Raw genomic sequence first — 24,992 nt, forward strand, 5'->3', positions numbered from 1 at the left:
ATTAAAAGACAGGTTAATAAACAGCTAGAAGAGAATGGGAAATGCCAAGGACAAGGTCAAGTCTCTTTTTGGACAGGGTCGCTAGACTGGGAGCAGAGTATTTATTGCTACAGGCAGAGTTCCCCTAGATTTCAGGGACAAAACTCATCTACTGTTTGTGAGAAAAATGATCGGCGAGCAGCAGTCATGGCCACACACACACAACTGTGACTCTGACTAGGCTGTCACGTAGCATCCCTGAGCCTCAGTCGCCCTGCCTGTAAAATGAAGGGGTTGGACTTGATTTCTGAAGAAATAGCTGCCATTCAAGACCCTGTGGAGATAAATTCTTGTGGGGCCAGAGATGGGAGGAGGCTGCTGGTTGAGGAATGGGGAGAATCCAGCCTGGGCAGGAGCGAGGCTGGAGAGGTGAGTGAGGGCCAAGCAAGGAGAGTTTGCCTTTCAAGTGATGGTGGGGCAGGAGCAATGTGCTCAGAAAGTCACCTTGGCAGCCTCATGGAAGACAAGATGGGCAAGGGAGATCAGGGCTGTGGTGCACCTGGCCTAGGGTGGCTCTAGATTTGGGCACTCAGTGCTCTGGGTGATTCTCTGGACTATAGATCTCCAATGGGGCAGGCGTTTCCACACTGGAAGTTCTGCACGCTGATGAAATCCCAGGTCTAAGGCCATGGTGACTGACTGGCTTATAAGCTCAACCCCAAGCGAGTCCTCTTCATGGATGACAAGATCATGACCCTCCTGTCCAGAAGGATGGACACCAATCTCTGGTCCCAGGGTTGTGCTCAGACAGACAGAAGATGAGTGCTCATGCTTCCACATAACCTCTCATTTTTGTGCTTTGAAACACAAAGAGCCCCAGACTATGGGATTCTTTGGCCAGTGTGAGGGTCGAGGGGGGAGGGAGGAGGGAGGTGCCTCTGGCCATCAGCTCCTGAACCCCACCTGCCTGAAGGCCACAGTTGGCTCTGTCTCCAGACTGGTGCAGGGGGCATGTTCTCTCCAAATGGCCTGAACCTACCCTGGGCAGGCCCCTTGCTGTGTCTGGGCTTCCTCAGTTTCCTCATTTGTAAAACGTGAGGCTGAGCCAGGTCCTTTCTTCTTACCTCTCGGGGCTGCCACGGCTCCCACCCCCACCTGGGTATCTGTGTGGGCCCCTTCCGGGTTCATCCTGACAGGGAGAACCGTCCCTTGCAGAATCCCTGCTTTTCTGCAGGGCTCAGTGAAGGCCTTTCAGGTCGCCCCTCCCTGCCAGCCACTTGGCACTTCCTTGGTACGACCAACCCAGGGAACACAAACTCCCAGCGGACAGGGCAGCGGTTTCCCGTCTGTGAGATCTCTCTATGCATCATACAAGCCTTGCACAGAGGGAGCTCCTAATGCCTCTTGGCTGGCCCAAAGCCTTTCTGGGAGCGGGGCAACATGTCAGGTCTATTGGGATTAAGACATGTCTGTGGGCTAGCCTGGGCCACCATGACTGGTAGCTACTGTCTCACTGGCTCCCGTAGGGTCCTTGGTGTGAGCTGGGAGATCTGTTTAGCCCCAGGAGCCCTCCATGCAGAGAGGCCATGGCCTGACTGCTCAGGACTGAGGCCTGGGAAGACCCTAACCACACGAGGGGGCCCATGAGCAGGGCAGGAGTCCAGGGACAAGGGAAGTCGCAACCCACAAAACCTGAAGTTTCCACCATTGGTTTTTATGCCAACGATGAGCTCACTGACAAAAGCCCTCTACAGAGCATCACAAGCAGTCGGTTCACCCACCCTCAGGGATGGGGTGGAATTTCTCAGAGATGTTTTCCAAAACAATGACTTTATTTTAAAACAACATCATCAGCCCTTCAAAAATGGGTACACCAACTCAGGGGCTCCTGAGGTTCCCTCCAAAGGGGGAAGCTGCACGGTGAGCCTCCTGCCACCCCCCCAGAAAGGCCTGGGAGGTTCTGGGGTCACGGGCTATTTGTGCCAAGGTTCTAAAGCCACCACCAAGCCCACCCACTGGGCACGGAGACAGACAAGCTGCTGACCCCCCTCCCCACCACCGTAAGGCCCACCCACAGCCCCACTGCCAAAGGGCTCCTGAGGCCAGGAGCCCTGATCACTCAGGTCTGCTCCCCAGCTTGGCCCTCTCCTATGGGTGTCTCCTATTCCAGGCTCCCCGGGAGGAGTGGCAACTGCGCCTGCTATTGGCCCTGGGTGTGCCAGTCAGGCTCCTGCCACTCCAGCTGGCCGAGGAGTGCTGAGCCCTTCCTCACAAGGCAGACGTTCCCTGGGCTAGGGAGCGAGGAGGAGCTGCCCTGGCCCTGCCCCTGGCCCCACAGGCCCATGGGTCCCCCCTCCCCCAGCTCCTCCTCTGAGCAGCACTCAGGGAGCAGGTGGGCTGCCTTGGCCTCCCTGCCCTCACACCCCTTACAAGGTGACCAGACACAGTGAGCAGAGGACGGCAGGCACTGCCAGGCTTCATTTCAAGGGGGAACAGACTCAAGGGAAGATTTGGGAGGAACGTTCCCAGCAGGGCCACGGCCCTGGCCTTCACTTTGAGGGTTCCAAGAACTCGGACGTGAACACGGCCTCGGCATAATCCTCGCACACGTCCTGGAGCTCAGCCGCCACGTCTTCCAGGGCCTCCTCCACCAGCTCTTCAGCCAGGCTGCGGGAGAAACAGCAGGGGTGGGGCAGGGGCAGGGGCAGGGGCAAGGGCAGGGGCAGGAGGAAGCCCACTCCTCCCCTGCCCCCACCCAGCAAACTTGGCTGTCACACAAAGTGGGGGCCGCCTGCAGGAGTCGGACACCTCAGAAGAGAGTTCCCCCCAAACAAGGAAGCTCCCGCTACCCCCCAAAAAGCCACATTGAAACTCTTTGCACGGAGAGGGGCAGCTAGCACACAATCTTCGGGCCCAGCAGCTCTGTAGTTGCCCCTTGTGGCGGGGCCACGTCCAGCCTGCCCACCCCAGAGGCCCCTGTGAGCAGACTCCTGGCCAGCCTTAGTCAGCAGGAGGCTCCCCGTGCCCTGGCCGGCCGAGGTGGGGGCCTTAGCACCACTGACCTCTCCACTATGATCCACGGGTTGAAAGTGCCTACGGATTCATGAGAGATGGTGCGCAGGTGCTGCTGGTAGCTGTCTCCATAATCGCCAAGGCTCCGCAGCATCTCCCTTGGCACCGACAGGAGGATGCTGCCCTCTGGCTGCTGAGGGGCCGCTGAAGATGCGGGCCGAAGCGGGGCCCTTTTCTCCCCTCTTTCTTCCATGTCCAGACTCTCATCAAAATCCCTGGAAATGCCCCAGAAAAGAGGCGGTTAGAATTTCCTCCCTTCCCTGAGGCACTGGGCCAAGCCCCAGCTCACCCCCCACAAGGATTTGCCCCCCCCACCAGGATCCGCCCCCATGAGGACCCTCCCGTCTTTGGCCCTCACTCACTTCTCATCCAGAGGTTTTTCCAGCACAATGTTGACTTCGGGCTTCCTGCTCACTGCTTTCTTGGTGAGCTGGATGGGGGAAGGCGGCCTTGGCCTTTCATCTACTGCCGGGCCTCTTTGGTCTACAGCAGGACAAGGAAAAGCTGCGTGATCTAACACGGGCCACAGCCCCCCTGGCTTGCAGAGGCCTGGGAGATTTCCAAGAAATCAAAGGCATGACCTAGGTGAGCCCCTGGCTCCCCCACAACACACTCTTCCATTTCTCCAGTCAATGATAAGGAGATGGCCACCCCATCCACATCTGCCCTCCGGCCCGTCCCTCACACCCCTTCTCCCATCATCACAAACATGCCCGAGTCACCAGGGGAGAGCCTCTCACCCCACATATCCCCCGCTTTCCTCGGCGAAACTCACTCCTGGACAAAGCTGTCTCTAGGTGCTGCCTCCCTCCCTCATGTCACTCCACCCAGCCCTCTGCAGACTGGCTACCACAGAAACTCTCCCAGAGTGACCTGTGATCTCTCCATGGCCTTCCTCCCTCCCTCTTTGTTTTTTTTTTGTTTTGTTTTGGTTTGGTTTGGTTTGGTTTTGCGGGGCAATGGGGGTTAAGTGACTTGCCCAGGGTCACACAGCAAGTAAGTGTCAAGTGTCTGAGGTTGGATTTGAACTCAGGTCCTCCTAAATACAAGGCCGGTGCTTTATCTACTGTGCCACCTAGCTGCCCCCCGCCTTTGTTTCAAAAAGTAATCAACATCGGGATAGCAGAGATGGTGTCACTTCTGCCCTTGGCTTCCAGAGCCTGGCACATAGAGGCTGCGTAACAAATGCCTGCTTGCTTGGTAAGTCATGCTCAGTTCAAATTGACAACATAAGAACCGCAACCCCCATGGGGCACCAAGGGATGGTGCTGGCCTGAGGCTGGTGCCCGCTACTGAGATCCTGGTCCATCTGCCTGCTCCCTGGATGCTCCAAGTGGCCAAGGCCATGGGGCAGCACAGCCTGAGGGAGTCAGCATTCACTGGGTGGGGAAGTAGTGGCAGCTTCTGGCTCCCCTGTCTCAGGGGAGAGGGGTGGCAGCAGCAGCAATTCCTCCAAGGACACCCTCACTGAGCCTTACTGGGCAAGGTACATCCTATCATAGAAAGACTACTGAGCCAAGGGACTGTGGGCATCCTCTCTGAGGCCCACTCTGAACCTCTGGTTCCTTCTTTATACCACTCCTCTCAGAGCAGCACAGGCCAGAATGGTGGTCTCATTAAACTGGCCAACCAAGGAGGGCAAAGTCAAATGGTAAGCGCAGCTCTGCCCTTCCCGACCAGAAGCCTACCCTTCATCATGCTGGGCACCAAAGGGCCCAGCCTCTATTCCTTCAGAACTTCCATTCTTCCAACTGCCATCCACAAAGACAATCCTTGCTAAGCACAAGCCCCCCCCCCCCCATCACAGAGGCAGCTCAAAGCACGTAGCCTAGCAACCACAGCCCAAAGCCCACGGGTACCCGCCAAAGGAAGAGGAGGTGCTACTCACTGCTTCTCCCCGTCACGGTCCCCAAATCAAGATCAGCGTAGACCATCTGACTGAATCTCTGCCGGACAGCCTCCTGGTATTGCTAAGGAGGAGCAGACAAACAGCAAGTGTTAACAACCCAATGGCAAGGGCCAATAGAGAGACAGACACGGGAGAGGAAGAGGGTGCAACTGGAAGGGAAAATGCCAAGCACTGACCACAAGGGGCAGAATCTGAGAGAGAAAAACACACCGAGTCCAGCCAGATAGCTAGCCAGGTAGCCAGACAGATGGAAGGACAGACAGGCAGAAAGACAGAAAGACAACCCGGCCACCCAGTCAAACACATAGACAGAGAGACAGAAAGACAACCAGTTAGACAGACAACTAGCCAGCCAATTAGACAGACAGACAGACAACCAGCCAGCCAGTAAGACACATAACACAAACAGACAACTGGCCAGCCAGCCAGTTAGACAGACAGACAGAGAGACAACTGACTAGCCGGTCAGACAGACAGAGACAACTGACCAGCCGGTCAGACAGACAGACAACCCAGCCGGCCGGTCAGAAACATAGAGAGACAGAAAGACAACCAGTCAGGCAGACAACCAGCCAGCCAATTAGACAGACAGACAGAGACAATTGACCAGCTGGTTAGACAGACAGATAACCAGCCAACCAGTCAGACACATAAGACAGACAACTGACCAGCCGGTCAGACAGACAGACAACTGGCCATCCGGTCAGATACACAGACCACCAGAAGTCTAAACCCCCCAAAAAAAGCTCCCAGCTCTGACCAGAACATCCCGTTCCCCTCCAGGCCAGACCAGCATGTTTCTGGTAGCAGACAGTGTTTCCCAGGCATGACCTCACTTGACCCTCACAATGACCCTGTGATGTAGGGGCTTCCTGTCTTTTCCCTTATTTCATAGGGAGGGGAGGAAACTGGCTCTGAAAGGTCCAGGGGCTCACCACAGGGCCCTGAAGGCCACATTAACCCTCCCAGATAAAGATTCTAAGGGCCACCATCCTACAGCTGATAAGGGAGGGAAGCACGATTTGAACCCAGGTCCCTGGCCTCTAGGGGCACAAATGAAGAGGGTCACAGAAAGGAAAAAGTACAAAAGCAAAGCGCCAGGGCCTCCAACCCTCCTTTAAAAGACTAGCCCTGGGGGCAGCTAGGTGGCACAGTGGATAGAGCACCGGCCCTGGATTCAGGAGGACCTAAGTTCAAATCCGGCTTTAGACATTTACTAATTGTGTGACCCTGGGCAAGTCACTTAACCCCAATTGCCTCACCAAAAAAAACCCAAAAAACAAAAACAAAAACAAAAAACAAATCCGGCCTTAGACATTTGACACTTACTAGCTGTGTGACCCTGGGCAAGTCACTTAACCCTCACTGCCCCACCAAAAAAAAAAAAAAAAAAGGACTAGCCCTGCCTTAAGCAGCTGTTGTTGGGAACAGACCAGGACACACGTGTTTGGGAAGGAGAGGACCACAGACAGAGGGACACAGAACTATCCAAGGGCGCCATAACACCCCCCCCTCTGCCTTCGGCATGCCCCACCCTGCCCTGGGGTGGGGCTCCAGGACTCCAGCCACATACTTCCATCTCCTCCATGCGCTGCATCATGATCCAAAGGTTGGGGCTGTTCTCATCTGGGAAACCCAGGGCTTGAGTTGGAGTATGAGTGTGGAGGTCTGGGGCTGAATCTTGGGGAGCAGAGGCAGGGAACTCCTCACTGGGGAGTGCCTGTAACACAGAGGAGGCATGAGCAGCAGGCACCAGGGGGCTGCCCCACGGCCCCATGCTGTCAGGCTCCATCTCAGAAGCGGATCTGAGACTTCAAGGGCGTGGAAATGCCCTCTTCCAACACAGATCTGCACCTCCTCCACCCCCTGAAAGTCTTAAGGGCTGGGGTAAGGACTGAGAAGTGATGTGACTTATCCAGAGTCACACAGCCTGGCACAGCAGCTCTAACCATTGTGCTCCCCCACCTGCCTGCCTGGACTGGCAGTCACCCAAGGCCCCCAACAAGACAAAAGAGTCACCTCAGCAACATCTGCCCCATGGACTTGGGAGGAGGGGGTCTGGCTGGCTGTGCTCCGCCCCCCCCTTCCCTCCCTTAGTGAGGCTGTACCCACAGGGGTTTAAGATAAAGAGCTTCCATGAGGGAGAATGGGGCCTCGCCCCAGGGTGACACACATCTCTTAAATGCCCAGCATGCCAAAGGCCATGCCAAGGGCCCGTCACAGGGGAGGCAGAGGGAGGAGATGGCCCTGGAGCCGGGAACCATCCCAGGCTTTCCCCCTGCCTTCAAGACAACAGGGATGGGTAGGAAGTACCTACTATGTGCACCAGGGCAGAGCCTGAGGGAGGGAGGAAGATGAGAGGTGCAGGGGGTTGGAGTGTGTGGCCAAGCAGAGGAAGGGAGGGAGGGAGGAAGGAGCAGCTACGGGGCCTCAGGGAAGGCCTGGGGTGAAGGGCGGCCTTTGGGGAGGAGGGCAGGCCTCCTGTCCCTCTCTCCTCCAGACGCCTTCCCCTGATCTCATGAGCTCCCAGCTTTGTTTTCTTGTTACCAGACCAGGAGTCTGAGGCCCACCCATCTCAAAGGTGGGACGGTGGGTGGGGGCCTGGCTTGGAGGCCCGAGAAGCCAGGGTACCTGGGACTTGGGCCTGGGGGGGCCGCGCTCCCAGGGACTAAACTCAGCTAAGAGAGAGGTTTTGTGTCGGGAGAATAAGTCTGTCAATTCGTGATCCTCCTTGAAAAAGTCCAAGGGAGCGGGGCAGCTGGGTGGCTCAGTGGATAGAGCACCGGCCCTGGAGTCAGGAGGACCTGAGTTCAAACCTGACCACAGACACTTGACACTTACTAGCTGTGTGACCCTGGACAAGTCACTTAACCCTCAAAAATAGTCCAAGGGAGCTGTCTTGGCTGCAGTGAATAATGGAAGTATACACTGAAAAACAGGCCCGAGCCCAGGCTTACCTTTGGGGAGGGGGCGCAGGGCTGGTCGGACTAACCAGGCTCGCTGCCAACCCCCAGCTGTCCGTCCTGGGAGACTGTTCCTCAGGACAGGGCTCGGGCCTAGCTAGAGGAGAAATGCTTTCCTTAAGCAGAGCCAGGAGGCACGAGCCAGAGCAGGCCGTAAGGACCCCACCAAAAGAACCGGTGCCTGGTGGGCCGCGTGCAGTCACAGCGCCAGCTGGGTCCAGACTGAGCAGCATCAGAGTAGAAAGGGGAGTCGGGCCCCTCCCAGCTGACCTACTCAAACAATCCGCTCAAGCAGGAAAGGGAACAGACGAAGACCCAGACTGTGGCCATTCCTCAGCCATGCTCCAGCTCCCTTCCAGCTGTGTTTGCTCTGTTTATAATCTCTGCTGCCATCAGGAGAGCCAGGTCTTACCCAGCAATGCCCTGGCCAACAGCATAGCCAGAGAAGCTGCCAGCAAAGAAAGCAAAGCCTCTGGGGGGGGGGGGGGGCCTTTGAGCTTCTTCCTGCACAGGGATGTCCCATCAAAGGGTTTTTAGAAATAACCTGAGGAACAACCCCAGTGGGGGAGGGGGGGGGCATCTGGGACAACGGTTTTCATCCAAGAGATCCACCCCACCCCCAGGCCTGCCATCGCCCCTAAGGTTGGGCCTGGCAGACACTTGGCTGGATGGAGCCTTGGATGACCCTCGGGCAGATCCCTTTCCTCTGGGTACCAATGAGGGGCGCCAGGAGATCTGAGCTCGGAGCTGGAGCCCACCTGCCCAGGTCCAGACGCACGTCAGTCCTACCATCTTATCCACATCTGGAGCCTGGGCTCTGTGTACAGATGAGTAATTCCCCAAATGCGCATCAGCTTCCAAAGGAGAGTTGACTTCCTACCAAGAGACAGCCAAGTTAGTGGATCCTGAACCCCACGGACCATGTGCTTGTCCAACACGGCTGAGTAAAGATCCAAAGGCAGCTGTCTTGGGGGAGGGGCATGGTGTGGCGGAGGCAGTGGCGGCAGCAGCGGCAGTGGCGTGCACTGACGGAGTGCTGTGAGATTTGCAAAGCTTTACAAATAGGATCTCGCCTGGCTCTCACAGGGACTCAGCCAGCTGGCTGCCGGGAGACCAAGAGAGTGGAAGTGACTGGCCCAGGGTCACTCAGTGGCTAGGCCGTGGTCACAACAGCTGTGGGGTGACCCTTGGCCGACTGGCCCCCCAAGGCCGGGATGACTGCTCTTTGTGTGACACAGAGGGGAACGATCACTGTGCTACCTCCAAGACCTCTCCTACAGTCCAGGAATCACAGGAAGAGAAGGGCCAGATAATCAAATCCTCTCTCCTGGGGCAGGGACCCCACCCCCTCGCACAGGGGCTACTGCAATAGCTGCTGCAGGGAGGGGTCTGCTTGGCCCTTCCTGCCCCCTGTCTCGCCCCCTCCAAGTCCCCCTCCTCTCAACCACTACAACACAGGTCCCCCCACAGCTCACCCCACCCCCTGTCTCCAAACTCCAGTGACTCCCTCTTGTCTATGACCCCCCATGTGCCCCTCCTCCCTTTCCAGGCTCCTCACACCTTCCTCCCCAGCCTGCCCTCTTCCCTCCAGTGACCCTGGCCTCCTGCCTGTCCCACCTGTCAGCTCTGAGCATTCCCTCTGGCTGTCCCCCTGCTGCCCCCTCCTCCTCTCTGACTTCCTCTCAGTCCCTAACTACGACTGCAGCTTTTCCTGGAAGCCTTCCCCAGGCCTCCCCTCTGCTAATCACTTCCTACTCGTTTGCACGTTATCCCCCCCCCAGTTTAGACTGTAAGTTCCTGGAGGGCAGGGTTGGCACAGTGCCTGCAATGCACACAATCAGCATTTCATAAACGTGGACTGACTCCAAGTCCAGCCCTGAGTGCACTTTGCCTCCCGGCTCCAAGAGGAAGTGGGAGCTCAGAAGGCCTGAGTTACAATTCTGCCTCGGTTTCCTGGTCTGTCCTATGGGATGCTAATAGCAGTACCTGCTTCCCAGTCCAAATGAGCCACGAGCTGCTCTGGCTGGCACCCATGCATCTCCCACAGGGGTCCCAAACACCAGCTGTTCAGCTCAGTTAGGGGCAAGGCTGCGAGGCGAGGGGAGGATGTGCTTGAGGGGCCCCGGCTGGGGCGAGGTCACCCCAAAAGCAAAAGGGACTGGTCAGAACAGCTCCTGCCACACAGAGGCCGGCTGAAGGAACTCCGAGTGCCTCCCCTGGGCGAGGGGCCCCAAGCAGAAGGGTGGGGGGGTCAAGCTGGCCCACAGTCTGGGATCAGACAGCTTCATGAACAGGCACCTGGAGAGGAAGTGAGGCCCAGAGCCTGGGCAGGCCCAGCCTCATTCAGGGCAGAGGCGAGTGGGCATGAGCCTCACGTCTCCACTGAGGCCCCGTAGTGGATGCAGGCAGGCGCCATTACCTTGGCTCGCTCCAGAAGGGGCCTCAGCCGCTCCAGCACCGCCTTTTCCACCTTGTCTGCCAAGTCTGATGTGGATGAGCTGCTCGGAGACAAAACAGTGGGTTTTCCTTCCTGTCTCTGTAACTCCAGGGCTTAGCGGCGCCTGCATACAGAAGGCGCTCCATAAATGCTTGTCACCTGGCCACAAAAGGGCAAACAGTTGCCACTGAGCAGGCTTCAGGGCAGGGCATCCAGCTAATCTCTGGAAAAAGCTTTAAAGTTCTCAGGATTCAAGAGGGGACAGGAAGCCTGGCACTAGGCTCCGCCAATATCCTCTCAACAACGCTACGATCCCCACGATCCCCATTTTAGGGAAACCGAGGCAGAGGGGAAGAGACTTGCCCAGGGTCACTCAGCTACTGCCTGTCTGAGTCTGGATTGGAACTCGGGACTTCCTGAAGCCGGGCCCTTGGGTATCTGGGCCAAGAGGGAGCAGAAGGGGCTCCCGCCCTCTCACAGCACCTGCAAAGGGACTTACAGAGCCCCCACCCGGGTGTATCCAGGAGGGGCGAGCGCGAGTGTGTGACTCTTCTAGACCGACAGTCTAGACTGTCGGTGTGACTGTACGTGATTGTCATACTAGAGAACACGTGCACACACCCCCACCCCGACACCAGATTTAGAAATAAACGTGTGTGTGACATTGCGAGTGTTAGAAATGTGTATATGCACACCAGTAATCCAACGTCTGGGGTGCATGTGTGTCAATATGTATGAGCATGTCAGGGGGACGTATGTGCATGACCACCCTGTATGTGTGTGTATACATGTAGGTGTGAGTGTGTACAAGAGTACAGGTGTATGAGTACATTGTGAGTGTGTGAGTGTGCAAGAGAGCATATGGCTGTGAGAACACGTGAGTAGATGTGCACACCTGTAGATGTGTGAGTGTGTCTCTGTGTGCACATACCGTGAGTGAATATAAGCATGCATGTGTATGACCGCAGGAGGAGGCTGAGTACATGTAGCTGCATGTGTGAATACGTGAGTGCACATGCGTGTGTACACGTACGTGATTACACACATGTAGTGATATGTGAGTGTGCATGCCCCTCCTCCACCCACACCCTTGGTGTTCCCTCCCTGGCTCCCACAGCCTCGCTCACCTCAGTCTCTGGATGCCAGCCATCTCTCGGACCTTCAGCTCGTCCAATTCCTTCATCCTTCGGGCACTCTCTGCGTCCAGCCAGGCGAGCCTGAGAGAGGAGACGGGGCACCCGTCGGTCCCCAGGCCATGTGCAGGGCAGTGGGCACCAGCCAGATGAGAAGGCGGAGCTGCGCCTCCACCAAGCCTCCTCGTGAGGATGAGAGGGCTTCAGTGACCCCAGGGCAGCCGGCAGCAGCCGCCCCTCTGGGAAGAGTCTCCCACTTTCACCTGGGCCCATGGGCTTGAGCTGTTGCTTTTTGGATCGGCCCAGAGACCATGCAGCTCAAGGAGGGGCACCGTCCTATCCAAAGGGCCAGGAATGGGGGAGGGACTGGAGCTGGGCAGACTCCTCGAGGCCCCCCAAGGATAAAGCCAGCAGTGACTGCTGCCGGCACCCCGTGAAGCCACGGCCCCTGGGAGTCCCCAGGAGCTTCCCTCGCCCGGCTCCCCCATTCACCTCGTCTGTAGCGAAGGCGCCAGGGGCACCGGAAGGCAGCTCCTTCGCTTTTCCCTCCTCTGGGGCCGGGCCCCCCCTACACTGGTCTTGGGACGCTGCCAAGCCAGCTCCCTACACAGAAGAAGAGTTTGAGAGGCTGGGCAACCTGGGGCCTGTGCACAGAGAGGGGCTGTCAGTGCCAACCTGAGGGCCTCGTGCTCCGTGGGGTCCCGGCAGGCTCTCTCCTCCCGAATTGCCTCCTGTTGGGGAGACGGCGCCCTTTCGGCATCTTTGGGGCTGGCGCTCACCTTTCCCCAAGCAACACTACGAGAGCAGAGAGATAGGCCCTTGTTACCATCTCTCCACGCCCCAGGACCCGGCGGAGCTGCCCCCTCCAGAGATGGGGCCCGGCCCCACAGCAGAGGGGGCCCCGGCACTAACCACATCTCTTGAGGCCTGCACCTGCTGGGACAGAAGCCGGGGACTGTGACACGGGGCACACCCGGATGGACACCCTAATGTGCAGACAGGTCTCTCCTGGGCAGTCAGGAGGCCCGCGTGGTGGCGGTTACCAGCCAAGCTCAGAGCCCTCCCAGAGTTCTCTCTGCCAGCCCGCTCCCTAGAAAGCAGCAGGCAGGTCTTGGCCCTTTGCTCTCTCGGAGGCCAGGACCTACCATTTGGGGGAGGCTGGTGGGGAGGTGGGGTTTGGAGGGATCCACGGTGTGCGATGGTCCTTAATAGGGGGTTGGTTCCTCTTTAGTCTGAATGACACGGTTGTCCTTTGGAAGTGGCAGTCCTGGCCCTGAGCCTGGCGGGGTCTTGGCCTCTCTGCTTTGTGGAGTCCCTGCAGGGAACTCTGACCTGTTATTCATGGGAGCCCCACTTTCCAGCTTCCCCCATGACCCCCTAGGTTTGGGCTAGACCAGGAGTCTGAGGGCAGGCTTCCTCCCAGGGCCTGCAGTGGGAGGGGTGTGTGTGTGTGTGTGTGTGTGTGTGTGTGTGTGTGTGTGTGTGTGTGTGTGCGCGCGCGTGTGTGCCTCAGCTTGTATATCATGCACACGCAGACTCACACACACACACACACACACACACACACACACGCACACACGCACACACGCTCATACACCCAGGTGACTTCTGATGTCACCAGGGTCCAGAACGGCAGAAGCCATGGCTCTGAAGGCCACATTCTCCACTGCAGAGGACAAGACCACTTGTGTCCAGTGCCATCCCCAAGCCTTTCCTTATTCAGTCCCTCTCATGGGCCAGGCACTGTGCTAGAGCTGACACAGAGGAGAGACCAGGTAACAGGAGGAAGGAGTGCCTGGAGGAGGTGGCAGGGATGGGCAGCCTGTGCAAAGGCCTGGGGGTGGGAGAGAAGGGTCATGTGGCCAAACACAGAGGGTATGGAGAGGGGAGGGGAGGTGGGAGCTGGCCTGACCTTCTCCTCTATCCTGTTGACAGAGGAGGCCGGGGATGTTCCTGAGAGAATGATTCTGGCCACTGTGCGGAAGCAGAGGGAGAGCCTGGGAGCCCAGAGGCCCCCAGGAGGTCGCTGCCATCACCCAGGACTGCACGGGCAGCGCTGGCAGGAGGAAAGGAGAGCACGAGATGTCTGTGGGACAAAATGGAGCTGTCCAGTGGGCAGCAGCAGGTGCGGCAGGATAAGGCACGGGGACACAAGTCCTACTGTGAGGAGGTGAGATAGAAGACAGAGAGGACAGAGAAAGAAGAGGGTGCAGGGACTGACCCAGCAAAGGAGATGGAGGGGGCGGGGGGCTCCGCAGTGCTCTGGAGGCACCTCATGGACGACTAGGAAAGGCCAAGGGGTCAGAAGCCAGACTTACCAAACGGGCCATCGAGCAGAGCACCAGCAGCTGAAGGGGCAGGGGACAGGGGCCACCCCGTCCCGACACGTGCTGAGCGTGCTCCAGCCAAGAAGGGGAGAGAGAGAATGGGGGGCAGGTGGGAGGCCGAGGGGCTTTGAAGGGACACAAGAGTAGAAACCAGGAAGCCCGTGACGAGTGGCAGCTGCCAAAAGCAGCCCTGACAAACAGAGACACCGACATGCCAGATGAGGAAGAGAAAATGAAAGGAAACCCAATAAAGCTGAGATTAGGAAAGAAAATCAGAGCAGCAAGTTCTTCTGGTCTCGTTTTCAAGAGAGAGTAGGAACTGGCTGAGATGTCTAAGAGAAAAGAGTCCCTCCCCATGATCACTCATCTAAGGCTCTCTCCAGTCACAGGAAAACAGTTCTGGCCTTCCCCTCCTATCCCTCAGATGGGCAAAGACCACAAAAGGAAAGCGAGAGAGACCAGCAAACAGCCCGACTACTGCACGCCTGGGTCCAGCCATTCTGGAGAGCACAGCCTCTGGTCACACCACCTGAGCCAACAAGAGCACCTCTTGAGAGGGCCCCTTCCTGAGAGAACGCACAATGGCAGAATGAACAGGACAGAGGGTGTGTGTGCCGTGAACCACGTGAGGACAGCTTCCCAGGGACTGAGCAGGGAAGGCGGCTGAGCCAGGAGAACCACTCACGCTATGACGTCCACGAGATAATAAAAAAGAACAATTTTGAGGACATTTCTAAGGAAAGAAATGAGCCAAACCAGCAGAAGGTGCCCACCAACACCACCAGCGTGTTCCCAGAGGACTCGTGGTGACCAGACACCCTCCATGACAAAGGAAAGAGGCAGAGTGCTCAGCCTACCCCCTCTCTCTGAGCTGCCTTGAGATAGTGATGGCTCATTCTACATGCCAGCCCCATCCATATGCAGGCAGGGTCACTGGGGGAAGAATGGTTCACCTGGCTATGGAAGTTGCTACCAAAAGGCTGTCCTTTTATTCTCCCCTGGTGCAGGGGAGAGGCTAACTGTTTTTTTCAAAATAGAAAAGTGGGGGGCTACAGACATGGAATGCTGCATGCCCTTTACCATGAGGTCGCTGCATTCTCAGTTTTACTTTGTTCCAAGAGAAACATCTGTCACATAAATACGAAGGACATCAATTAACGCTGAAAGTGACCCAGCTGTGACCAGGTTGCCTCCAGCAGCTGCTGCCCATCTCCTCTAGGGCCCCTTCAACCCCTCCCTATGCTGTTCCAGCACAGATTTCCAAACCTGTGAGCTCACGGCTCCTCCCCCATGAAGCCCTGCCTGTTTCACATCCACTCAGTACAGATAGTCAGCATTATACAAACTGGGACACAGCCAGGGCATCTCACACTGTTGTCTTTGTAAGCCCAACACCTTGAAGGCTGCATAGCACACAGTAGGCACTTCATAAATGGTTCCTCCTGAGCCAGAGTGGACAGTGGAGAAGTGTGGCTGGACCCAAAGGAAGCCAGAAGCAGCCCCTGGTGGGGGACAGGCTGGGTGAGGAGGTGAGGGAAGCACAGACAGACAGAACGTGGGCCTGACCATTCCCAGGGGGCCACTGCCGCCTGCCCTGGGAGACAGCTGGGCACAGAGGAAGCGAGGAGCACGGCAGCATCTGAGGGGATCTGAAGGTCCCTCCCCCGCCCCCCTTTACCATCACTAACCCTGATGCCATTTCTAGCATCCTGCCCATAACGGAGACCTGAGATCTCAGGCTGCAGTGGGGCTCCCCAAGAGAGGTAGCAGCAGAGGTGGTGGTGGTGGTGGCGGTGGCAGCAGTCTCCCAAAGCATAAAACAGAGCAGCCAGTTTCCGCTCTCTTGGGCACTGCCTACCACCAGCTCTGAGGAGGCTGCCTGCCCTGGCCCACTCCCGATAAGCTCATTCTCACCTCCCCGGCCTGACAATCTAAAGGATTGCAGAGGGCAGTGACCACCCTCCAAGACTCAGGGGCACCATCATGAAGTAGGCTGCCCCCTGCCTGCCTGACACACACTAGGCGGCATGGCTAGCATGGGCCCGTCCTTGGCCTGACTGGGCAAAGTGATGACCAGGGTCTTCTTTTCTTTTTTGGGGGGGGAGGGGGGGTAGAGTGAGAGAGAAAACAATAACACAACGAGGGGTGGGGGGAAAGTCTCAACAATCTACCTGGAAATGACTTGTGACTGAGCAAACGCAGACCTTCAGGAAAGACTGGCCAGGCCATGCCATCCGCTGGGGCGAAATGCTGCTGGCCATCAGCTGGGACCCACCCTGAGGAGCCCCCAGGGCCATTCGGGGACAGAGCCGCAGAGCCTCCATTAAGCCCATCTGAGATGCCCTGGTTCTGGAGGTCCGGAGGGTGGCCACCGGCTGTTCCAGACCCCATCCTGAACCCTGGTGCCCGCACGTACTTGCTGTGATTTTGCAGCTGCCACAGGGCCTTGCCGTCGGAGGGGCCCGCCAGAGGTCAGAGGACGCTTTTTCACAGCTTTTGCTTTGGTCGAGGCGGCATACTGGTCAGAGAAGGGGAGGGCTTCTTCAGGGCCTCCCAGCCCATCACCCAGCATCTGGCACAGTGGACTCATTGCAAAAGATGGGCGGTCATCTACCCAGAGGGTACAAAAGGGAGACACAGGAACAATCAGTTTGGGAGAAGAGTAGCGCTGGCATCAGGCCACCACGAGCACCCCATGAGGGAGCCTTCTGCATGACCCAAGAGGTGGGCTTCCGTGTGGTACCCCCTTCCTCTTTATGGGGTGCCATGTCAGGGACCAGTTTCAGACCCAGCTGGTTCCCCTGTGAGCCTGGCCCTGCTCCAAGCTCCATCTGCAACAGGCAGCAATCCCCCTACCCCACCCAGGCCAGCCATGCCTCGGAGGCTCAGGAGGTCTCCGCTCAGGGCCTGTACAAGGACTTCCTGCCCCTGGGGCTGGGGGTAGAGGCTGGCCAGCCAGATCCCCAGTGACTTTGGCACCTGCTGGAGTTGGGCATGCTCTCTCACCTGGCATCCCCAAGTCCTTAGGCCAGGTACTGAGTGCCATCCCCTGAGCCCAGAAGCCCCACTACATGGCAGCCAAACCATCAGCCATGGATCCCTAGGCCAAAAGGAGCGTGGGGGAGGATGACACTGACTTGCCTCCTCTTCCCTCTTTCTGTCTGCTTCTATTTCCACTGACACGCCCTCTCAATGAGCACTTTGTGAGCTCTGCTCAGCTAGGTGAGGGGTGGGTGCCCTCCTGGGGTTGGGGGGGGAGGTGTCATAGATTATTGGACAGAGATGAAGGTGTAACCTGGGCCTTCTGCTATCCCGATGGTCTGGAGCAGTCTGGGCCCCAGACTCTTCTTCCTGATCCTCCCAAGGCACTAGCCCAGTGCAGGTCTCTCCGGCTCCAGGCAAAAGAGGCCCTTACTGTATTAAGCTCTCCTCTCCGGAGAAAGACCGCAGGAATCAAGCCAGTGCTTCCTCCCAGTCCCATGTTATTGAAAGCAGCTTCCAGAAGTCCCTGAGGTTTTCGGAGCATAATCTCATCTAAGCCAGGGAAGGCCACCTACAACAGCAACGCTGCCTTCTTGCTAGCCTCTAAAAGCCCTCCGGGTGCTCTCCTGAGGCCGGCCAGCCAAACACTTACCCTCCAGAAGCTTTCTCACAACTGACCGCCTCCCTTCCTGAGAAAGCTTCTCCTTTGCCACAGGGGGCTTCCTTTCTCTCGCTGGTGATGTGCTAAATGACCTCGTGAAGGACACTGGGAAACCCAATGGAGACTGACTTCGAACTCCAGGGAAGCATTTCCTTGTCTTTCCAAGTGGCTGTTTCCTTTCCAGGAGGGAATCTAGCTCCTGCCAGGAAATGTGAAATTTCTCTTACAAAGACTCAGGACATATTCCAGGGTCCAAGAAATGACTGGCCCCTACAGCAGCCCCTGGCAAGGGGCTTTTCAACTCATCAAAAAATGCTGTGGAATCCGTGAAAAGTCGATGCTATTCTTCCCCTATTAAACACCCTCTTCACCATCTACTCGCAACAGAGGAATGCCCCTAAGCCATAGAATGTGATGATTTTTAAACAGATACCTAAATTTCTATTGCCCCAAATGAGCATTTTATAGGAATTATTTGGAGCCAACAGAAGCCTAGCCTTCAAAAGGTACATTTCAACATCGAATACCATTGTACTGAATGACAGTTCACTAGGTGAGCACCACCAACATAAAGGGCTCACAGAGACCCCAACAGGCCCAGGCAGCCCCTTACTCACCTGCCTGCTTGGGGAGCTGTGCCTGCTCTCCCACATCATCAGGCCTCCACAAGGGGGGTTTCTATGGCTCCAAGCAAACTCCCTTGAAGGCCTTCCCCAAAGAACCCGGGGCCAACCCATAGTCCACGACCCAGAGTCTTCTGAGGCTGACAGCAGAACACTATCATTGAGGTGATTTAGGGGGACACACTTCTAGATCTTCTCTAACACCATGGCAAAAAAAATCTCCTAAAATTAATTTTCGAAAAGATGATCTGGCTTCCCCTCATGGCTCCGAGGAGTAATGCTTCTTTCTTTTTCAGGGCAATGAGGGTTAAGTGACTTGCCCAGGGTCACACAGCTGGTAAGTGTCAAGTGGCTGAGATTGGATTTGAACTCTGGTCCTCCTGAATTCAGGGCCTGTGCTTTATCCACTGCGCCACCTAGCTGCCCCCGAGGAATAACGCTTCTAAGTACAACCCATCTCCCCACTCCCCCATGCACATGCATGTGGGTGCACACACAAACACAAGCAAAGCCAGGTTTGGGTTTGAAGAGTGTCCGTCATCCAGGACATGGCCTCAGAATGAGCCCATTGGGACACCTATGTTGGGTGGGCACAAAAAATAGATGTCTGGGATGAGACAGGAGGAAGACACTCAGACTCTGCCTGTTACCCGTAACCCCCACACAGAGACCCAGTGTGGTTAAGGGAATGGTGGCGGATTACCAACAAGGCATCATTAAGGACAGGGATTCAGGGCCACAGAAGGTGGGCCTTACACAGAAAGCTGGAATGAAAGGCCACAGATAGATCAGAATCCAAGAAATGCCCTGGAATCCACCAAGTATGGGCAGATTCAGAGGGGGGCCTCAAGCTTGCCAGCCAGATGTGTGGTGGAGAGTTATGGAACTAGACAGTTGGGGGGGGGGGACAGCCAGACATGGGAGCCTCTCAGCCTACAGTGTAACAAGCAGAGCTTGGTCATCCTGTCTGCCCGATGGATGCCGGCCACTCAGGCTTCTGCAGGGGACACAATCACACGTATGTGCAAAGGCCTTCTCATTTATAGGCAGCAGGCGAGCCAGGTAAATGAGCGTTTCTTATATTCCATCAGCAGGGGCCAGAGAGGAGGGACTCATTCTAGCACATGGAGAAACCATCTGAGGCTGGGAGGCACAGGCAAGGACATGTGCCTGCCCCCTCCCCCTGGCCCTACCTCGATCTGCTGCAGGAGATCGAGGACCACGTCAGGTACAGAAGGATCAGCGTCCAGTCTGGCAGAGCAAATGGAAAGCTGCCGAATAAGATGGCCCAGTTCTCGATAGTGCTCCCCTGAGTCAGTGAACTGATGGACAAACATCTGCAAGGCTCGGATGGCTCCACGGTGGGCAGCTGCCAATCGAGACATGGCCCTGGACTGGTGAAAACGGGAGAGGTGGGCTGCCGAGGTACACTCGGGCCAGAGGGCCTGCCCTTCCCCCGGGGTTCATGGTGACTGACCTCAGGCTCAGCCAATCCCTGGGCTTACCTTCTTAGTGTGCTTAATTCGATGTGGACTTAATTTATCCAGCTCCTCCTGGATTTCCTTTACCTGTTCATCAGAAGAGAAAAAAAAACAAGTGAGCAGAATGAGCCCAGAGAGCTGGCAGAGACAAGGGGGTTCAGAGGGAGGAGCCCAGGATGAGCTGCTCAGGGGACAGGGATGGGACATACATTAGACCCTTACCAACCCATTGTGTCAGCTGTGAGGGACAAACGGTGTGTGTGTGTGTGTGTGTGTGTGTGTGTGTGTGTGTGTGTGTGTGTGTGTGAGAGAGAGAGAGAGAGAGAGAGAGAGAGAGAGAGAGAGAGACAGATAGACAGATAGACAGACAGAGTGCAGCAGACTCTAGCTACAATGCAAGGTCTTCATAAGGCCCAGGGCCTGTGCAGCCCTTCTGGGGAAGGCACTAAGTGCTTGGGTTTTGCCCCACATCTCCTCAGAAAGATGCACCAGCTTGCAGCAGTCAGCCCAGGTCATCCATTAGGCGTGTTTCTGGGATTTACTGGGCACCTTCAGTCCACAGCAGGCTCCCTGGGAGATCCAGATGCAAGGCTTTATCCAGGTCTTGACAGAGAAGTTTGGTCTTTGCTCTCATTGGGTTTGCGTGGTGTGACATTTAAAATTCGTAAGAACCAAAGGATTCAGTCCAAGAGCCTCGAGGATCAGCCCCAGAGCAGCCCAGGCCAGGCAGTGTCAGGAGGCGAGCCCCCTGGAGTTTAGCCATGAATGTCCTGGCCTGGCCAGAGCCCCTGTTGAGATGCGGACAGCGTGCAGGCCAGGCCTTTTGCCTCCTGGGAGGGTCTCGATGGCCAAGTCTCAGCCAGCTCTCTTGTTCAATGAAGACGGAACCCTCCCAGGGGTGAGAAGGGCCAGTCCAGCCCACACCCCACCCCACCCCCACCTTCCTTTGTCCAAGTAATTTTCTATAGACATTTTACCGTGGCTTTTGAGGGCCACGGATCTTTTTTTTTTAATAATAATAAACATTTTTATTTGTAGTTTTGAGTCCCAGATTCCATTCCTCCTTCTTTCCCTCCCCTCGCCCCTCCCTGAGGCAGTGAGCAATCAGATCTGGGTTATACATGTGCAATTGTCCATAGATCTTTCACGAAGAGCCCCAGGGTTCTTGTAGCCAAAACAGACTTCCTAGTCTTCTCCCAGGTCCATCCCCTTCTCTCTACACACAGAGCCGGCACCCAGCGTGGGCCTGGTCCCCTCTGAGCAGGGGATGCAACGGCCTACTGACTGGTCTTCCCACATCCAGCCAAACTCCGCAGCAGCCAAAGGGGTCTGCCCTAGGGTCCTTAGCACTCCAAACCAACTCCTCCCCGTGGGCCCAGGCTGCTCCAGCAGCCTCAGCTCGGCTGCCACCGGCCCCTGCCCTACCCTGGCTCTCCTCTGGGAGGCCCTGGGACCGTCATCTCGCCATTCCCTCTTCCGGGTTTCAGGTGCATCTGGGAAGCGGCTTGTGGAGGCTGTCCTCGTGTTCTCTCCACATGCTTCTAGGTGGGCCCGTTATGAAACCCTCCTCTCATGGCTGCCCCTGGAGGCCACGGCCAGGCCTGCCAAGAGCCGAGCCCAGAGAGGCTCGCCTCTGCAGGGAGCCAGTGAGGACTTTGGCCCAAACTGCTGGGAAGCACACCTGCAGCATCGGACCCATCAAGACCCTTGCCCTGCTCTGGACCTGCAAGTGAAGAATGAGCAGGGACCAGAGTCCAGCAGGAGGAGGAGGCTGGGCTGGGCCAGGCCATGAATGACCTCAGTGCTCAAAGTCACTAAGGTCCATCTCTCTAACACCCATTTTCTTCCAGGGACTGTGTGGGGCTTCAGGGATCCCCCAAAGAGCCAAGGAGAGGGGCAGGGTGGGCTATGAGAGAGAATGAAGGGCAACAGAGAGAGGCCAGGGGCCTCTGTGCACTCCCAGGGAGGCCGTGGTACTTCCATTTTGTTTTCCCATAGCAGCTTGGTGTCTTCCCAATATTCTCAGGGTGGAAATGAGGGGACTGGGGTGGACAGAACCCTCCTCAGATATTGCCTGGATGGCGCCTCCTGGGAGGCCAGAGCCAAACCAGCGACTGTCAAAGCATTCATCTCCTAGGATGAAACGAAACCAGCATCCACCCAAGTCACCAGTGCAGGAAAGAACCCTCCCCCCCGCCCCCCAACTCCAACTGGACACGCCTGGGCTTTCTCCGGCACCTCGTTTCTCTGCCCCACAGAGAGGAAGCCATGGCAGACTTCAGGGAACCGAGCCATGACAACCCCCACCCCCCATCCCAGCCCTTCTCAGTCCCGAAACAGAGCCATCAGCCAGGGCCCCAGGTACCACCCTCACAGGCTGTCCTGGACTCCCCACGAAGAAACCAAGCAAGGCCCTTTCCTAGGGGAGGCACACACACAGAAAGCAGACTGGAATTCTTTCTAAGGAATGGAAAACCAGCCTCCACCCCCCCCCAAGTCAACTCCCCAAAATGCTGGATCCCAAAGGATGGATGTGCCCGGCCTGGCCCACTCAGGGCAACCTGCCAGGGACCCCAACAGACAACACCTCTTCCTCCTACACATGCCTGCTGGGGTGACTCTCCTGCTCCAAGCCCCTCGGCGGATCCCCCCTTTGGAGGCTCCCTCCACCCATGGGTGCTGGGCCCTCGTATCAGGCAATCTCTCCCCCCTTCCCCCACAGACAACTGCTGAAATCCTACCCATCAACCTAAGTTGTGCCTAATGACGGCCCCGGAGACAACCCAAAGTGCCCACTAAATGTGCTCTCCACGGGGAGAACCCCCAGGGCAAGGGAAGACGGGCAGCGCCCACAGAGAAAATGCCACATTTCCGCTTTTCAACACAAATGGTTCCTCACCAACCTCCTTCTTGGGTCTGTATGGAAATGTTTGTGTTTGTTTGCGGCAGCTAAGCTTGTAGCAAAAAAGAAATTAAAACTCTGCAAAGCTCTGGGCAAAGGAGATGTTAGGAAAGGCCACGAAAAAGGGAGGGGCAGAATCTGGCTACGAATCCCACCTTGGTGACCCTGGGCAAGTCACCTCCACTCCTTTCTCTGTAAGATAAAGGGGCCTCGGGGCAGCTAGGTGGTGCAGTGGATAAAGCACTGGCCCTGGATTCAGGAGTACCTGAGTTCAAATCCAGCCTCAGACACTTGACACATACTAGCTGTGTGACCCTGGGCCAGTCACTTAACCCCTATTGCCCCACAAAAAACAAACAAACAAAAAAAAACAAACAAGATAAAGGGGCCTCCTGGTCAGGGGGCAGGACATGAGACAGTGAGGGCCAGAAGGAACAAAAGGGCCTGGGAGAGCCCTTGCACCTGGGGAGGGCAGGGCCACTTGGCACGCCCAGTCGTGGGGGACTGACCCTACCTGCTGCTGGAGGGAGTAGAGGGTGCGGGCTGTTCGCGCAGCTTGCTCCTGCCTCCGTACTCGGCTTCTCTCGGCCTCATCCGGATCCAAGCCTTCCTCTGGTCTATCTGAAAGGAGATTTGCCCCAGCTGGACATGAGGCCACGCCAGGGCTCCAGAATCTTTGGTGAGGCCCCAGATTGTGAGGCCGTGGTGCTGGGATTCCAGCTGGGCAGCAGAGGAAGTCCCTGTGACAACAGCAGGACTCCCACTGGGCTGGAAGCCTCACCACCTGTCCTCCTCTGGAGCCCTCTCTTGGCAATGGAGGGGATCAAACTCTGGAAGGGCAGCCCGAGGGGCAGAGCCAGGGGCTGGAGTGCTTCTTCAGGGGGCTCCTCCTTGGGCAAAGCCGGGTAAGGGTTCCTGGCTCCCCTGCAGGGAGCCCCTGACCACCCTTGGGATATCCCGGCTTTGACTCGGCCCTCAAGCAAAGGTTTGGGCAAGATTTCGGAGGAGCAAAAAGCAGCTGGGGGGGCTGGGCCCGGCCAGGCCCCCACCTTGCTCCCTCACCTTTGGCGGCCATCCCCTCGATCCTCTGCAGACAGGCGCTGAGCTCTCTCTGCAGCCGCCGGAGCTCCAGTATGCTCTGAGGCTGCGCTCCCTGTGGGGCGCAGGGCTGGGGGCCGGGGTCCCTCGTGGGTGGGGAACTGGACAGAGGCCGCGGGGAAAGGTAGACTTTGGCCCTGGGGCCCGGTGTCTCCAACGGAGGCGGGGGCTGCCGGCCGGGGAGGGGGACCGGCTTCTCCAGCCCAGGCGGGGGCTGCTGGCCCCGGAGGGCGGCCTTGGGGGCACCCCGGGGCTGCCGCTGTGGGGGGCCGCGCCCCAGCAGCTGCTCCAATTGCTTCCTCTTGATGTCTCTCTTGGCCAAGTGCAGGGCCAGGTTGAGCTTCTCTTCGGAGACCGCGGAAAAGGGGCCCGAGGCCCGGGGGCCCCGCCGCTCCCCTGGCGCCGGGGGGCTGGCTCGGCTCGGGGGCCTCAGCTTCTCGATGATGATGGGCCGGGGCCCCGAGTATCTGATGGCCAGATTAGCGGGCAGCGCCGGCACGTTCCTGTTGAACTGCAGCTGGGGAGTGGGGAAGACAGAACGAGGTCATGAGGGGGTCTTCACATGTTTACGTGTGTCTTGCAGCTGATGCACACTCGTGTCCACGCACGCTTCTGTGTACACGCACATGGGATCGTGTGTGGCGAGGGTACGCGTCTGTGTGCCTGGGTGTGTGTGTACACACGGCGGGGGGGGGGGGGAGGGGGGATGAGGATGCTTCGGACAGCCGCCCCCCACCCCCGCCCGGGCTGGTCCCATTATCATGGGCCCTGTCCTTGGGTCGGCACACAGGGGGTGCTTGGGGCCTGGGGAGAGCCTCTCCTCCCCCGCCCAGGGATGACGTCCTGGGACCCGGGTGTCTCCAGGAGGCTCCTCAGAGTCTGCGGGCAGCAGACCCACCCCACCCCATCAGGCCAGTTTCTGAGGACAGTGCACGGGACGGGGGTACCTGGGTGTGCAGGTTGCTGGGGCCCATGGCGGTCCCGAGAGGCCCGAACTGGGCAAAAGTACGGAGCAGGGAGGTGGAACGGCCCCGCTTCCTCTCCCTTAGCTGCCTCCCGCGTCCCACTCCGCGCCCCCCCCCCTCCTCCCCGTGTTTCCCGGTGCTCCGGCCCGCGCTTCCGGCCGCGCAGCTCGTTGCCGGGACGACAGCGCAGGAGCTGCCGGGAAGCAGGGAAGGCGGGAAGCGGTGGACGGGAGCCGAGACGGGCTAGCCTGGACGGGGGCCTTGCGCATGAGCATAGGCTGCGCCCTGGCGGCCTGCGTCCTGTGGGCCGGGGTGGCTCACGTGGTGACTCCGCATAGGACTTCCGGCTTCTCGGGTGGAGCGGGGCGGAGCGAGGGGCCCCGGAAGTGGCTGTCGTCCCGCCCCCCACGTGGATGCCCCGCCCCGGCCGGCCAGAGACAGTCCAGCTTTGCAGAGCCCG

The 24,992-nt window shown here is 57.7% G+C and overlaps 1 protein-coding gene across 5 annotated transcripts; it reads right to left on the reverse strand.

Annotated features, from left to right (window-relative positions):
• Positions 1-1,814: 1,814 nt before the first annotated feature.
• On the reverse strand, positions 1,815-24,948 carry KIAA0753 (KIAA0753 ortholog). 5 transcript variants are annotated; one of them, XM_043994437.1, is made up of 18 exons: positions 24,515-24,948; positions 23,532-24,084; positions 22,984-23,090; positions 19,592-19,654; positions 19,280-19,480; positions 17,455-17,662; positions 16,237-16,430; positions 12,639-12,808; positions 12,169-12,288; positions 11,986-12,096; positions 11,488-11,577; positions 10,343-10,421; positions 8,713-8,799; positions 6,534-6,680; positions 4,940-5,021; positions 3,414-3,534; positions 3,042-3,266; positions 1,815-2,646 (listed from the first exon to the last, which is right to left on the reverse strand). In XM_043994437.1, exons 1-18 carry the CDS (start codon positions 24,539-24,541, stop codon positions 2,529-2,531), a joined length of 2,703 nt encoding a protein of 900 aa, XP_043850372.1. In that variant the 5' UTR covers positions 24,542-24,948; the 3' UTR covers positions 1,815-2,528. The 5 variants fall into 5 exon arrangements, 4 of the variants coding, with proteins under 4 accessions (XP_043850372.1, XP_043850374.1, XP_043850373.1 ...); XM_043994439.1 differs by lacking the exon at positions 11,986-12,096; XM_043994438.1 differs by lacking the exon at positions 8,713-8,799.
• Between the last annotated feature and the right edge of the window lie 44 nt (positions 24,949-24,992).

Source organism: Dromiciops gliroides, chromosome 3, assembly GCF_019393635.1.
Source record: "Dromiciops gliroides isolate mDroGli1 chromosome 3, mDroGli1.pri, whole genome shotgun sequence".
Lineage (NCBI taxonomy): Eukaryota > Metazoa > Chordata > Mammalia > Microbiotheria > Microbiotheriidae > Dromiciops > Dromiciops gliroides.

Coding starts and splice junctions, on each gene's coding strand:
- KIAA0753 (XM_043994437.1), bottom strand. CDS start 24,541: ATGGGCCCCAGCAACCTGCACACCCAG. Junction 24,085..24,514: donor CCAGCAACCTGCACACCCAG/GTACCCCCGTCC, acceptor CCCACTCCCCAG/CTGCAGTTCAACAGGAACGT. Junction 12,097..12,168: donor ACGGAGCACGAGGCCCTCAG/GTTGGCACTGAC, acceptor TCTTCTGTGTAG/GGAGCTGGCTTGGCAGCGTC.